General features: G+C 37.7%; 1 protein-coding gene across 3 annotated transcripts in view; it reads right to left on the bottom strand.

Annotated features, from left to right (window-relative positions):
* LOC111148519 (NUMB, endocytic adaptor protein) overlaps positions 1–15,870 on the bottom strand; it is a 187,584-nt gene that overhangs the window by 61,681 nt on the left and 110,033 nt on the right. For 2 of the 3 annotated variants that reach the window (XM_022505139.1, XM_022505140.1), the window contains exon 1: positions 10,944–11,076. In XM_022505139.1, the coding sequence (XP_022360847.1) occupies positions 10,944–11,069 (126 nt within the window). In that variant the 5' untranslated portion in view covers positions 11,070–11,076. Of the gene's footprint in view, positions 1–10,943; positions 11,085–15,870 lie in introns of those variants that run through there. The other variant, XM_022505138.1, reaches the window with a different exon arrangement.

Here is a 15,870-nt window from a genome sequence, read left to right as displayed (position 1 = left end):
AGCCAGGCCCCAAGCTCCATGAGGGCAGAAGCAACTTTGTTCAGGACTTCATCCTATGTATTTCTCTCTCTTTTTAAAAAAGGTTTTATTTACTTATTTGTTACAGAGAGAGAACACAAGCAGGGGGAGCACGAGGCAGAAGGAGAAGCAGGCAGAGGGAGAAGCAGGCTCCCTGCTGAGCAGGGAGCCCAAGGCAGGACTCAATCCCAGGACCCTAGGATCATGAACTGAGCAGAAGGCAGATGCTTAACGGACTGAGCCACCCAGGGGTCCCCCATGTATCTCTTTATCTCACCATTGATTCATACACTTTATCATGTCCTTTCATAAACTGTTAAATATTAAGTGTTCCCCCTGAGTTCTGTGAGCTGGCTCTAGCAAATTAATTAAACCTAAGGAGATCAATGGATCTCTAATCTGTAACCATTATTCAGAAACATAGGTAACAAACAATCTGGGCCTTGTGACTGGTATCTGAAGTATGGGGTGGGGGGCAAGGGGAAAGTGTTATAGGCCTGAACCCTAAAACTGAGGAATCTGATGCTATCTGCAGGTAAGACAGTGTCACAATTAGGTTGAATTCTCACTCTGCTGATGTCCAAGAATTGCTTGGTGTTACTGTTCTAATGGCCAACCCCCGCAAAATCTGTTATTAAAATACTATCTCTTGTAACTTCTAGCACAATGGCAATCCTTATCTTTTAAAAAACATTGGGCCCCAGAACAACTTGGCAGAACATTTAATCAGCAATGTTAGTCCAGGAGGTAAACATATGCAATTCTAGCATTCATATGCTCAGTTCTCCATTTGGTCTACCCTATTTGTACATACTAGCACACTTCCATGTGTTTAGGATTTATAACTAAATATAAATAGTTTATATTTAGGGGCGCCTGGGTGGCTCAGTGGGTTAAGCCTCTGCCTTCGTCTCAAGTCGTGATCTCAGGGTGCTGGGATCGAGCCTCGCATCAGGCCCTCTGCTCAGCAGGGAGCCTGCTTCCTCCTCTCTCTCTGCCTACTTGTGATCTCTCTCTCTGTCAAATAAATAAATAAACAAAATCTTTTAAAAAAATAGTTTATATTTATATAAATTTATATATAATTTTATATATTTACATATGTATATAAATATTTATATAATTTATATTTATATAAATTAAATATAAATATAAATAAAAACTAAACATAAACTAGGTTTAGGATTATAACCTTAAATGGGTTATTATATTATTATAACCTTTTTTTTTTTTTTAAAGATTTTATTTAATTATTTGTCAGAGAGAGAGAGAGAGAGGGAGAGAGAGCAAGCACAGGCAGACAGAATGGCAGGCAGAGGCAGAGGGAGAAGCAGGCTCCCTGATGAGCAAGGAGCCCGATGTGGGACTCGATCCCAGGACGCTGGGATCATGACCTGAGCCGAAGGCAGCTGCTTAACCAACTGAGCCACCCAGGCGTCCCATATTATTATAACCTTAAATGGGATAAGAAGTCCTTCCATCTCTACAGTGAGTTAAAGTAGATCAACTTATAAGCAATACTAATAAGCATGAATTCTGTATCCAGTCCCTTAAGTCTTATCCTTCCAAATTTAAAGATACTATGAAATCCACAATCTAACCAATAGAAGGTCCATTTTAGCATTCCATATATGTTCTACATAATCAGAGAATTAAGATTTTAATTACAAATCAAAGGATCGATAAACTGGCTTAGATTCCACTAATTTATTTTAACAACCAAAAAAAAATTTTTTTTTAAAGATTTTATTTATTTATTTGTCAGAGAGAGAGCGAGCACAAGCAGGGGGAGTGGCAGGCAGAGGGAGAAGGAGGCTCCTAACAGAGGAAGGAGCCCAATGCGGGACTTGATTCTAGGACCCTGGGATCATGACCTGAGATGAAGGCAGATGTTTAACTGACTGAGCCACCAAGGCATCCCAACAACGAAAATTAATACTAGCATCTTAAAATATAATGTTAGTAAGCAATTACAAGTAGTATATTACTTTAATTGATGAAGCATACTGTTTTAATCAGAAGGTCTCACAATTTTTGATCATAGGACCCATTACACTGAAGACTCCAAAGCACTTTTGTTTGGTCAGTTATATAATTTTACTATATTAGAAATTAAAACTAAGAATCTCACTTTTAAAAATTGAATTCATTGAAAAATGATAATAAACCCCACTACATGTTAACAAAAATGACATTTAAAAATTCTTTTTAGTTTATTTAAGTAATCTCTACACCTAACATAGGGCTCAAACCTATGACCCTGAGATCAAGAGTCATATGCTCCACCAACTGAGCCAGCCAGGCACCTCCATTTTTTAACTTTTAAAAGTTTTTATTTTTTTAAAATTTTAGTTCCAATGTAGTTAACTACAGTGTTATATTATCTTCTACTTTTTGAATATAGGGGATATTACGTTCAAGTTTTAATGTCCTTGTCTACTAATTCTAGCATTGGTTATTTCTGGGCCTATGTCTCTTTGATTTTTCTCCTTATTATAGGTTATATTTTTCTGCTGCTTTGCATGACTGGTAATTTTGAACTGGATGCCAGACATTGCAAATTTAACCTTTTTGGGTGCTGATACTATTGTATTCCTATTAAATATTCATGACCTTTGTTCTGGGATACATTTAGGCATTTTGATAATTCTGAGGCTTGATTTTAAGCTTTGTTAGGTGGAGTCAGAGCAGATTTTAGTCTAGGGCAAATTTTTATCCACAATGTAAATCTTTCTAAGCACTTTCCACAATGTCCCATGAATTAGTGATGCAGGCAGGTCAGGTCCGAAGACCCAGAGGGAGGTCCCAGAGGACCAGCCAAGAGGGTCCTTGGCTTCTGGAAGAATGGAAATCAGAGACAAGCCCGCAAGAAGTGAAAGCAGAGTTTACTGAAGATACATACATAGAGAGGGATACAGAGTATCTGGAAGACTTGTAAAGGAAAAGAGCATGAATCTCCCATTAATGACATTTTTAGTGAAAAATAACTGTATTTTCCAAAGTGAAACAATTTTGAGAGAAGAGTGGCATTGTTTCACATTTTTGCAAATCTAATATCTGGCTTAACAGAAAACTGGATTCTGAAATTTGCATCTACATTCAATCTGTCAGAATATGTTGTTCTGAAGTATATAAAGAAACAATGGGTAGGGCGCTTGTGTAGGTCAGTCAGTTAGGCATTTGCCTTCAGCTCAGTTCATGATCCCAGAATCCTGGGACAGAGCCCCAGGTCAGACTCCCTGCTCAGCGGGGAGTCCGCTTCTTCCTTTCCCTCTGCCCCTCCCCCTGACTTGTGTGTGAGTGCTCCCTCACACTTTCTCATGCTTTATTCAAATAAATAAATAAAATTAAAAAAAAAAAAGGCAAAACAAAACTATGGCTTCACACAGGTATATAGTTGGAACTGAAAGTATATCAGGATCCCACAAAAGATTTTGGGGACCTCACTTTGCGAACCACTACATTAATTTTTACAGGTAATATTTGACTTCTAACATCAAAATTCCTCCTCTATTATCCTAGCAGAATTGCAAGACAAGCTTTGAAACCCACTTTAATCACTACTGTAATACTAAATTATTATACTTACATAGGCACCAGTATAATTTATTTTTAAAGATTTTACTTATTTATTTGACAGAGAGAGAGAGAGAGAGAGAGAGAGAGATCACAAGTAGGCAGAGCAGCAAGCAGAGAGAGAGGAGGAAGCAGGCTCCCCGCCTAGCAGAGAGCCTGATGCGGGGCTCGATCCCAGGACCCTGAGATCATGACCTGAACTGAAGGCAAAGGCTTTAACCCACTGAGCCACCCAGGCGCCCCAGGCACCAGTACACTTAAACATACATGGCAGAGATCAAATGAGTTGTTTCGCTTGATTACTATCTAGTAATCGCATTTCTATTCCCGGTAATTGCGTATTCTAGATCTCCCATTCTACGGAGTAGCTATTTCACGGTCTTTAAAACCTAACTCCACAACTTCTCTCCTCACTCTTTTACAAATGTCTTCACTATTTCCTTGAGAAAATATGTCTATAAAATAGAACACCAGGGTGCCTGGGTGGTTCAGCAGGTTAAAGCCTCTGCCTTTGGCTCAGGTCATGATACCCAGGATCCTGGGATCGAGCCCTACATCGGGCTCTCTGCTCAGCAGGGAGCCTGCTTCCTCCTCTCTCTCTCTGCCTACTTGTGATCTCTGTCTGTCCAATAAATAAATAAAATCTTAAAAAAAAAACAGAACACCATCAGTGTTAAGCCACCAACACCATAAATTTAAGTGCATTTATTTGCCCCATATCCCACCTTTGCTACTTTATAATAGAAGCAGCATCCTTCCTCTATCTAAAACTAATCCACTCTCTACATGCTTCTTTATAAAGTCCCTTTAGTTATGTTCAAGTCTCTCCTACATTAAACACAAGATTCAACATAAAATTAAACTACCAGTGATTTATAGACTTTAATGAGTAAACTTTATAATATGTAAACTGCATCTAATAAAATTGCTAAAACCGTTTTAAAACAACACACACACACAGTTTCTCAACCTCACACTCCCTTTGTTATTCTGCCTTTCTGTTATCCTTTGAACAAACTCTTTCATTAAAAAAAAAAAAATTAACCACCTTGTTGAGATATAACTGACATATAACGAACTATATATAAAGTTACAATTTGCTGAGTTTTTGTATATACCTGAGAAACCATAGTCACAATCAATAGAATAAGCAGCCATCAACACCAAAAGTTTTCTTTTTTTTTTTTTTTAAAGATTTTATTTATTTATTTGACAGACAGAGACCACAAGTAGATAGAGAAGCTGGCAGAGAGAGAGAGGAGGAAGCAGGCTCCCCGCTGAGCAGAGAGCCAGATGCGGGGCTCGATCCCAAGACCCTGGGATCATGACCTGAGCTGAAGGCAGAGGCTTAATCCACTGAGCCACCCAGGCGCCCCTCTTTTTTTTTTTTTTTTTTTTTAAGATTTTATTTATTTATTTGACAGAGATCACAAGTAGGCAGAGAGGCAGGCAGAGAGAAGAGGAGGAAGCAGGCTCCCCGCTGAGCAGAGAGCCCGATGCAGGGCTCAATCCCAGGACCCTGAGACCATGACCCGAGCCAAAGGCAGAGGCTTAACCCACTGAGCCACCCAGGCGCCCCCACCAAAAGTTTTCTTGTGAGCTTTTTAATACTTCCCTTCCACCCCTTCCCATACTCATACAACCTTGTCAAACAAACTTCTTGAATTCGTAATCTCTAGATTTGTCATCTTCCTCTTTATTTTGCACCCATTCACTCCTCAATCTAAATCCCATCCTCATGACTCCCCGTAAGTGCTATCATCAAAGTCACCAAGACTTTCAGATTTTTAATCTAATGAAGTTTCATTTCTTTCTTGATCTCTTCATAGCATTTGACCACTTTCTCTTTCCTTGAAACCTTGCCTTCTGAGACCTCTCATTCTTATTCTCCTTTGAAGATACACATTTCACTGCCTATCCCTTCTACATTTGTCCTAGGCCTTCCCCTCCTCTTACTTCCTCTAGGCAATCTCACTTACTCATGACTTCAGTGATAAGTTATACATAGTCAACCCTCATTATTTAAGGATTCCATATTTGCAAACGTACCTACTTACTAGAATTTATTTGTAATCTCAAAATCAAAACTCACGGTGCTTGGGCGCCTGGGTGGCTCAGTGGGTTAAGCCGCTGCCTTCGGCTCGGGTCATGATCTCAGGGTCCTGGGATTGAGTCCCGCATCGGGCTCTCTGCTCCAAGGGGAGCCTGCTTCCCTTCCTCTCTCTCTGCCTGCCTCTCTGCCTACTTGTGATCTCTGTCTGTCAAATAAATAAATAAAATCTTTAAAAAAAAAAAAAAAACTCACGGTGCTTGTGGTAAGTGGGGATCTGCATGCACACATCTCATTGGCACTTCAAAAGGAATTCATCTTCTCTACTCTCAAACATGTTCTTTCTCAGTGAGCATGCCCACCACCACCCTCCTAGTTGTCAACTTGGGTAAGTTTTTATGCCAACTCATTAGGTTCAGAATTCAGTGGTCCCTAAGGCAAGGGCAGATAAGACATTATTTGCCCAGCTATATTTGAGTGAGGAAATTTATCTATTTTTAGGCTACCAAAAATAATTTCAGGTTCTGATTCTCCTAGCCAACCATGTGTCACTTGTATATGTGTGTGGGGTGGGAAGGAAAGGCAGATAAAGGATGGGGAGCCACAACATAGCAGAGAGGATGAATGTCTTGTAGAAAGGCTTACAAGAGGGCATTTGGAGAAGACTATACAAAAAACACCCTAAATAAGCTCCCCGGCCTGCATAACATGTAAATCTTACATCTTATATTTTTATCTCTAAAGTACGTCCCATCAACTGTTTATTATGATAAATGACTGCAGCACTGAATGATATTGAATCTTACTTGTCTCACACAAAATACTTAAAAGCTGGGGTGCCTGGGTGCCTCAGACAGTTAAAATGTCTGCCTTCAGCTCAGCTCATGATCCCAGGGTCCTAGAATCAAGTTCTACAGGGAGCCTGCTTCTCCCCACCTCCACTTGTGCTCTCTTCGTGTCAAAATAAATAAAATCTTTAAAAAAAAATACTTAAAAGCTGTATATTTCACAGCCAATTGAAAGTGCTTCAATTAACTTTACTTCAATTATTTCAATACTATAATACCAGCCTTTCAGAATCCTGTGAATGAGGTTTCTAAAACATACATATATGCTTATTACAAATATGATACGTGCTCATGAGAAATATCACTAGTTCCAAAAGATAATACATTGAAAAATAAAAAGATCCCAAATCCTTCATTCCCATTCTATAATTCAGATTTACTTGTGTCTTCTTACAGATATTTCTTACATATATAAGCAGATATCTATATACCTGCTTTTCCTTGCTTTTCTTTTTAACTATAAACAGAATCATATTATATACATTGTCCTATGCCTTGCCTTTATGACCTAATAATACATTATAGTTATCTTTCTATGTGAGCATATCACAGAATATTTTTTCAATGTATCCTATGTCAATGATTATCACCTCCATCAGTTTGGGACAAGAAACTAGGTGTCATCCTTAACACCATTCCGTCCATTTCCAATTCTTGTTGGCTATATCTCTTAATTATCTCTCAATTTACTTCATTTCTTTTCTTCTCCACAGTTATCACCCTAGTTCAGAGTAAACATTATCTCTCCTTTGGATTCCTGTAATAATCTCTCACCAAACTCTTCACATCCACTATAGACTACCTCCAAAGGACACCACACCCAGAGTCCCAGTTTGGGAAGATGAAAAGTTCTGGAGATGCATGGTGTTGATGACTGCACAACAATATGAATGTCATTAGTATTACTGTACTGTACACATAGAAATGGTTAAAAGGGTAAATTTTACGTTGTGTATTTTATCACAATAAAATAAATAATGAAAAAAAAAAAACCACACACCATGTAGTAGTTTCCTATTAAAGTTCCAAATCCTTAACATGGCCTATTAGGCCACACCCTACTTCTTTCCAGGTTCATCTCATAAACTTCTTAAACTACAGCCTTCCCTTTTTAAAAAGCATTTATCTCAATCTAAAATCATATTTTTTAAAATTATTTAAAAAAAAAATTTTTTTTAATTTATTTGACAGAGAGAGAGAGAGATCACAAATAGGCAGAGCAGCAGGCAGAGAGAGAGGAGGAAGCAGGCTCCCTGCTGAGCAGAGAGCCCGATGCCAGGCTCAATCCCAGGACTCTGAGACCATGACTCGAGCCAAAGGCAGAGGCTTAACCCACTAAGCCACTCAGGTGCCCCTAAAATCATATATTATTAAAGCAAATACCTAATTTAAGTCTGTACTCCCATGGGGAGACTATAAACTCTACAAGAGCAAGAACTGTCTTTTTGTTTACCACTTAGCATATGCCCAGCACATAGCAGATATTAAAAAAATTTTATCAAATGTATGAATATAGGTATACCTTGTTCTTTTTTTAAGAGTAGCAAAGAATTCCACTTAATGGATTTCATAATTTCTTTCTTTTTTTTTCAAAGTTTATGGAGTGATACAGTACAAAGTACAAAGTTTATGGAGTGATACAGTATAAAGCTCCCAAAGAGGGAAGGGACCTGAGAGGGCTGCCCTGGATGTCATAATTTCTTAAGCGAATCCCAGAATGATGGGCATTTAACTTGTTTCCAGATTTTTGCTATCATATTTTTAAAAGACTTTATTTATTTGACACAGAGAGAGACAGTGAGAGAGGGGGAATGGGAGAAGAAGAATCAGGCTTCCCCCTGATCAGAGAGCCCGATGCAGGGCTCAATCCCAGGACCCCAGGACCATGACCTGAGCCAAAGGCAGATGCTTAATGACTGAGCCACTTAGGCACCCCAGATTTTTGCAATCAAACAATGCTAATGACCACTTGTGCCAGTATATCTATGAATGTACTTAAATGTAATTCTTCTTTGTCTCAAGTTTTTATTTAAATTCCAGTTAGTTAACATATAGTGTAATACTGGTTTCAGGAACAGAATTAGTGATTCATCACTGATATATAATACCCAGTGCTCATTACAAGTGCCCTCCTTAATCCCCATCACCCATTTAGCCCACCTCCCCAGGCACACCTCCCCTCCATCAACCCTCAGTTTGTTCTCTATAATTAAGAATCTCTTATGGTTTGCCTCCTACTATTTTTTAAAGATTATTATTTTTTTAAATTAATCTCCATACCCAGTGTAGGGCTTGAACTCACAATCCGCAAGAGTCACACGCTCTTCTGACTGAACCCACCAGGGGCCCCTTAAATGTAAGTCCCTTTTTCCCTTCTTTCTTTTTCTTTTTCTTTTTTTTTTTAAAGTAAGCTCCATGCCTAGCAGTTCAGATTAGAAGATTAGATCTGAGATCAGCAGATCAGATGCTTAACTGACTGAGCCACCCAAGTCCCCCTAAACGTAGTTCTTAAATGTAAAATTTCTGATCAAATGAAAAGTGCATTTAAAATTTTAACTGAGGGACACCTGGGTGGTTCAGTGGGTTAAGCATCTGCCTTCAGCTCACGTCATGATCCCAGGCCCCTGGATGGAGTCTCACATCAGGCTCCTTGCTCTCTGGGGAGCCTGCTTCTCCCTCTGCCTGGCGCCTCCTCCACCCCCCAACCCCCCGCTCATGCTCACTCTTTCTCTCTCTCCAACAAATAAATAAATAAATCTTTAAAACAAAATGTAAACCCCAAGTTTTAAAAATTAAATAAAATTTTAATTGATATTTTCATATTGCCCTAAGAGGTTATAACTTATACTCTAAGTAATCAACAATGTGTAAGAGTACCCATTTCCACAATACTCAACTTGTACAATCAAAATGAGCCTGCTCTTTGGGATGAGGTTGGGGAGATAGTAGAGAACATGTTAGTATTTATGTATGAGGGGTTTTTAAATATTTTAATATCATAACCAAAATTTTAAATTAAAATATTTTATTATTCCTATAAAAGAAGAACAGCAAATGAGTTAAGTAGACAAAGCTCAGTGATTAGGAAAATGCTTAGTTATTGACAGACAGTGGGAAAATTTGTGTATTTTATTTTATTTATTTATTTTTAAAGGTTTTTTTTTTTTTTTTTTTGATAGGTGGAGATCACAAGTAGGCAGAGAGGCAGGCAGAGAGAGACGAGGAAGCAGGCTCCCCACTGAGCAGAGTGCCCGATGCGGGGCTCGATCCCAGGACCCTGGGATCATGACCTGAGCCGAAGGCAGAGGCTTTATCCCACTGAGCCACCCAGGCGTCCCTAAATTGTGTATTTTAAAAACCATGTATTCACGTGGCACTGGGTGGTGCAGTTGGATGGGCATCTGAATCTTGGTTTTGGCTCAGGTCATGATCCCATGGTTGTGGGATTGAGCCCCTGTGTTGGGCTCCTTGATCAGCAGGGAATGTGCTTGAAATTCTCTCTCTCCCTCTGCCCTTCCATGTGCACATGTACTCGCATTCTCTCATAAATAAATAAATCTTAAAAAAACAACAACATGTATTTACTTAACCTGTAGATTCTACAAATCACTTTTCCTGACATACAAAATTTTTCCCTTTCTGAGGCAGTACAAGGAGAAAAATCACAGTAAGAATACTCATACATAAGAATACGTAGAAAGTAGGGGAAAATGTTAATATTTTATATTAAATTTTTTCTTGAAGACATTAACATTTTGGTCTAGTACCTTGTATGTTTTTGTGCCCATACTTAACACATCTCATAGAATGCTTATATATTTATAAATTGCCTCTTCTCACTGAACAGTGTAGCATGTACATTTCTTTTGTAACTTTAAATGTTACCCCTTTTCTCCAGAGTGTCAAGAAGTAGCAAAAAACACTTACATGGCACCCCCTTCTTTACATCTTCACTATGATTCTTAACTTCTTTGAGCTTCCATTTTCTGATCTGACAAATGAAGGCATTAGTTTAAATGCCCTCTGTACAGCAAACAGTTAAAAGATTAGAGAGAAAATCTCTTTTAACTCTATTAAGATTTTCTAAAACATACCAGGCCTGTATTTAAGAAAACGGATTCCTATTCCCTCTGCCCTACCACTTAGTAAGCCTATTACTCAAAATAATTTGATTCTTGATAATTTGGGATTTTTAGATATTTCAGGATCAGTTTCTCATCAGAAGTGATCTTATTTGTAGTGATTCCAAATTATATATCAGAAATTCTTATTTAAAATATAAAGAGAAAAAAAACACTAATATTTTTCTTATTAATTCTACTTTGAAGCAGGAAATGAAGGGATTAGTTTTTAGAGGGTTTCCTTTTAATGGTCCTAATCAATGGGATTTCACATATAATAGGCTGTCAATTCTTTTCTATGTCTAGAATTACAGAAACACGAGCTCTTACCTTAACTGGGAAGCTACATTTTCCAGTACGAACCCCTTCTTCATCTGTCTGCCACTGATGTGGACGACTGGCCTCTGGAACATAAACATCTTTCTTTCTCCTAAAACTTTGCCGTAGTTTGTTCATTTTAACTTTTACAACCTGTAGACAGAGTTAAAGAAATATGAAAAAGAGGTTATTACCTCTCATATATTTCAACTTTGGATTACCATGTTGATATAAAACTAATGTCCCAAATGAAACATTTTGGTTTAACAGAAAATGAACAACTAGTAGCCCTCCTATTAGATTAACTCTAAGCTCAAATAAATCATTTTGTTTTTCAAAAACCCCCACAAAACTATAATAGTTCTTATAAAACTACAATAACCTCTAAGTTTTGGAAAAGATGTTATTCAAAGAACTTTCAAGCATTTTAATTGTAATAATCCAATGAGTGTTCCTACTGACCTACCCCTCAAATCCATTCTATTTTCTGAATAAGGAAATCTGTACTTGTAGGCCAAATTACAGACTGCTGACAATGTCTGAAAACATTCATACTTTAGGAAAAAAAATTCCTAAACACTAAAATTTAGGGACCTTTTGGCTTAGTATTAGAAAACATTAAACAAACCAGGGACTATAGCCTGAATATAAAACATCTTTATAAAATGGAAGCAAATAGTTTCTTTTAAACATAAAGAAGAGGGGCGCCTGGGTGGCTCAGTCAGTTAAGTGGTCTGCCTTTGGCTCAGGTCATGATCCCAGGGTCCTGGGATCCAGACCCATATCAGGTTCCCTGCTCAGTAGGGTGTCTGCTTCTCCCTCTGCCTCTCCCCTGGCTTGTGCTCACTTGCTCTCTCAAGTAAGTAAGTAAGTAAATAAACAAATCTTAAAAAAAAAATAAACATAAAGAAGAAAAAGTTCTACTAGGATTAATTTATTCTAAGGAAAAAATTCCTTGCAAGTAGTATACATCAGAATATACCTTCATATCTATAATCATTACAGAATGAAAGTGAACTAACAGCTTTCAGTTATAAAGGTATAAGTCTTACCATTAATACTGTAAATTAAAAGGTATTGAACTATCGTCTATTTTTGTTTTTGTTACTGGAAGAGGTAACTCTCTAATGCTTTCAAAGGTACAGAAGAAATCACAAATCTACAGGGAAGGAAGACCTAACTGATAAGAAACAACAGAACATTCAAGAACCAATGAATAAACATAATGAATGCATCCCTTTGCAGAGCAGATCTCAAAATCTGAAACCAACACCTCTAGTTTTCTGTTAAGGAGCACAGCATTGTTCATTCCTTCCTTGAGGGGATTTAACCACCTCAACAAGCCTAAGACAGATCTTAACTTTTAATAATGATGTGACAAAGCTATATACAGGATACATCCTCTCTATTAGGAATGTTAAAGAGCAAGGGATTAAACATTAATTCCCACAGGACACCAATCAAAGACTTAAAAATCAAAGTTTGCATTCTGATGAAAATCATTTTGTATCTTAAAATGCATAATGTCACACAAGAACTATTACTAAATTAGCTAGTTTATACAGACAACCCAATCCTACCACACATCGTCTTAAAAGGTAAAAATTCTAACAAACAAATGGAAAGGAAAAAACCCTGGATTTTCTAAAAATGAATTTATTCTCAAATTGAAATTGATTTATAAAGTATATGAAATAGATAAATAATCAAATGACTGGACAAAAGGTAGTCCATTCCTTTCCCTTTAAGTAGATCACTCATTCCTAAACTATCTTAAGAGTCTATCTTAATCTAATAGATTTGAAAAAAAAATTCCATAACCTTCCCTGATAATACATCCTGTTATTACTTCTTCATATACATTTGAAAAACATATGCAAATACAAATATAAAGAAATAAAAAAGCACCTATATCCTTGCTCAAGTTGGCACTCTAAGAATCTTGGGGCAAAAAAGCCAATGAGATTCCTTTCTTCTTAACTTCTTTCTCTTTGTAGGGGGACAGCCCTACTAAGAGTCATCCCTGAATTCACTCTTTCTCTGACTAATAACTCTACTGCTCTTGCCTCCTTAGTATATCTTGAATTCATTCCCCCACCCACATCAGTTCTACTATCCTCAGACATTTTTGTGTAAATTACTGCAAAAGTCAATTACTTAATGGTTGCTTTGCTTCTAAGAAAGGTTCATTCTAATCTGTTCTCTTGACTACTGCCAAAATGCTTCCTAAAACACAAATCTGACCATGGAATTGTTCAGCTTAAAATCCTTCACTCGCTTCACAACACTTTCAAGGTCAAGTCCAAATTTCTAATTTTGGCAAAACACAGTCCCTTTTCATCTGGTTTCATTCACCAATCCCCAATCACATGCTAAGCTCCAGCCATACTAAACTACTTACAGGTCTCCAAACAAGGCATGCCCTCTTCTGAGCCTATTTATATGTTCCTCTCTCCCTAGAAAGATCTTTCCCTATTTGCCTCTGGTTAAAGTCTACTCATCTTTCAAGTAAACTTGGGAGTCTACAGGGAAACTAGCATTTTTTCTGACAAGTTCCTAGCTGGTCTGGGTTAGGTCCTTTCATTTCATAGGACTTCCATTAATAATATCTTCTGCTTTTACTGTACTCATCAAACCTTACAGCAATTTTCTATTTCCTTAATAGTAAACTGTATCTCATTTAAATACTACCCCGCATTTTAACACAGGACCTCTCATATTTATAGCATACTATGAATTTGAAGAAATAAAAGACAACATAGATCCCCATCATATTTAGATAATATTTACTAGGTAGGATGAATGTAGACATACAAGGCCAAAGAGAATCACTGGTGTTGGAAGGAGACTACAGATGTACTGGAAGTCCAGCATCACATTGACAAAGGAACAACCTGGACAACTTCCCTTAAAGAAAGCCATACAACCTCTGTCTAAATAGTTTTAGTACATTTACTTGCTCTCTGGGCAGCTATTTATTGTGGCACATTCTACTGACCAATAAGACAACAGAGTGGAAGTGCCAACTGACTCGACATCTAAGTATCTTGTGACTTTCAGTACCAATATGGTTACCAGCATTTCCACAAAGAGTATTACGTATCTGTGATTTTCAAACTATGCTTTAAGTAGCCCTAGGATTTCCACGGAGGAGGATCACTGGCTGGAGAAAAAGAGAAGTTAGAAGGCTAGACACAACATACAAGGGACTTCAGGTCCCTGTCACAGCTTCATACAAACTCCATTTTATCTGATTCATATATTGGGATTCCATATTTTTTTTAAGATTTTATTTATTTAACAGAGAGAGAAATCACAAGTAGGAAGAGAGGCAGGCAGAGAGAGAGGGGGAAGCAGGCTCCCCACCGAGCAGAGAGCCTGATGTGGGGCTCCATCCCAGGACCCTAAGATCATGACCTGAGCCAAAGGCAGAGGCTTAACCCACTAAGCCACCCAGGTGCCCCAGGATTCCATATATGTTTAAGGAAAGGGTTTGGTGGCCAAAAATTTTTTGAAAATGAGTGATATAATCACAATAATTCTAAAATGAACTTGATAAAATGAAAATACTAATGATAATATCTTGCTTGCTACTTCTTAATGGGTAATTACCAATGGCCTGTAAATAATCTAGTAATTAAGGTAAGAATTAACACGTCAAGGGAGAGACCAAACATTCTGTTTTCAAGTAATCTATATATATATAATGATTTTGCTCACAAAGACAAAAGAGGTAACAACCAAAAAAAAAAAAAAAGAAAGAAAGAAAGAAAAAATCACAGCCCTTGAGAAAGTCCTGGTTGAACACAGGTAAAGGATATATTTTTGCCAGTTTAAAAACTGAGAACAAAAAATCTTACTTTGTCCTACAAAAAAAGAAGGAAAAAAAATGAAATGAAATCCCCATTCTGCTAGCTAGATAATAGGCAAATTCAAAAATTCTTTCCACAGTTCTCATACTACTTAACTGCTCTGCAAATTTTAAAGATTTTTTTTTTTTTTTTTTTAACAGAGAGAGAGAGAGAGATCACAAGTAGGCAGAGAGGCAGACAGAGGGGGAGGTGGAAGCAGGTTTCCTGCTGAGCAGAAAGCCCGATGCAGGGCTTGATCCCAGGACCCTGAGATCATGACCTGAGCCGAAGGCAGAGGCTTAACCCACTGAGCCACCCAGGCGCCCCCTGCTCTCCAAATTTTAATACCATGACTCCAGCTCGCCTCTGTACACTTCTTTCCTCCTTGCCTCTCCTTACCCCAATATCTCTATGCCTCTGGTTTATCTTCTTCATCTCTGTTGCTACTGATACCTCTGAGGGCTTACTCTACTTTCTCCCACCCACTGAGTGTATTTCCCAAATACCAGTCCTCCATCTGTACTTTCCTGTTTATATTTTCACCCTTGGTGAAATAATCAATTCAAACTATTACTCCAATGTGATGATTTCCCAATAATACTTCTAAATCTTGCTCTTGTATTTAAATTTCTCTATCTGGGTGCATTGCCTCAAATACTTCAACTTAAAGTTAAATCATCACCTCTTATCTCCCCTTAAGTCCTTAAGTCCTCCCTTTCTGACCCAAGTTGTTTGGGTTAGTAAAAACAGAACTTACTATGTCCTGAGTCCTACTGCAGATGCTAGTGGATACAGAAATTAGTAAGACAACTTGCCTTTAGGTGGCTCTCTCCCCTCATAAAAGGTGATTTCTGCACAATATGGTGAATGTAATAACAGCATTATATATAGTATGTTCTCGAAGCACAGTCTAGGTTCAGAAAACATTTCCTATAGGAGATATCGACCAACTTAACTTTTTAAAAGACAAATGAAAATTAGCCACGTACAGTTAAGAAGGAAAAGATATTTCAGGTGGAGGCGACAGTATCAACAAATGCATAGATGCAGGAAATCAAATTTCAGACAGCAATGCAAAAAGAGTGCAA

The sequence above is a fragment of the Enhydra lutris genome, unplaced genomic scaffold, assembly GCF_002288905.1.
Source record: "Enhydra lutris kenyoni isolate GAN:26980312 unplaced genomic scaffold, ASM228890v2 scaffoldscaffold20, whole genome shotgun sequence".
NCBI classification, from domain to species: domain Eukaryota; kingdom Metazoa; phylum Chordata; class Mammalia; order Carnivora; family Mustelidae; genus Enhydra; species Enhydra lutris.
The sequence above is the reverse complement of the archived record's forward strand: the minus strand, read 5'-3'. Positions and strand labels throughout refer to the sequence as shown.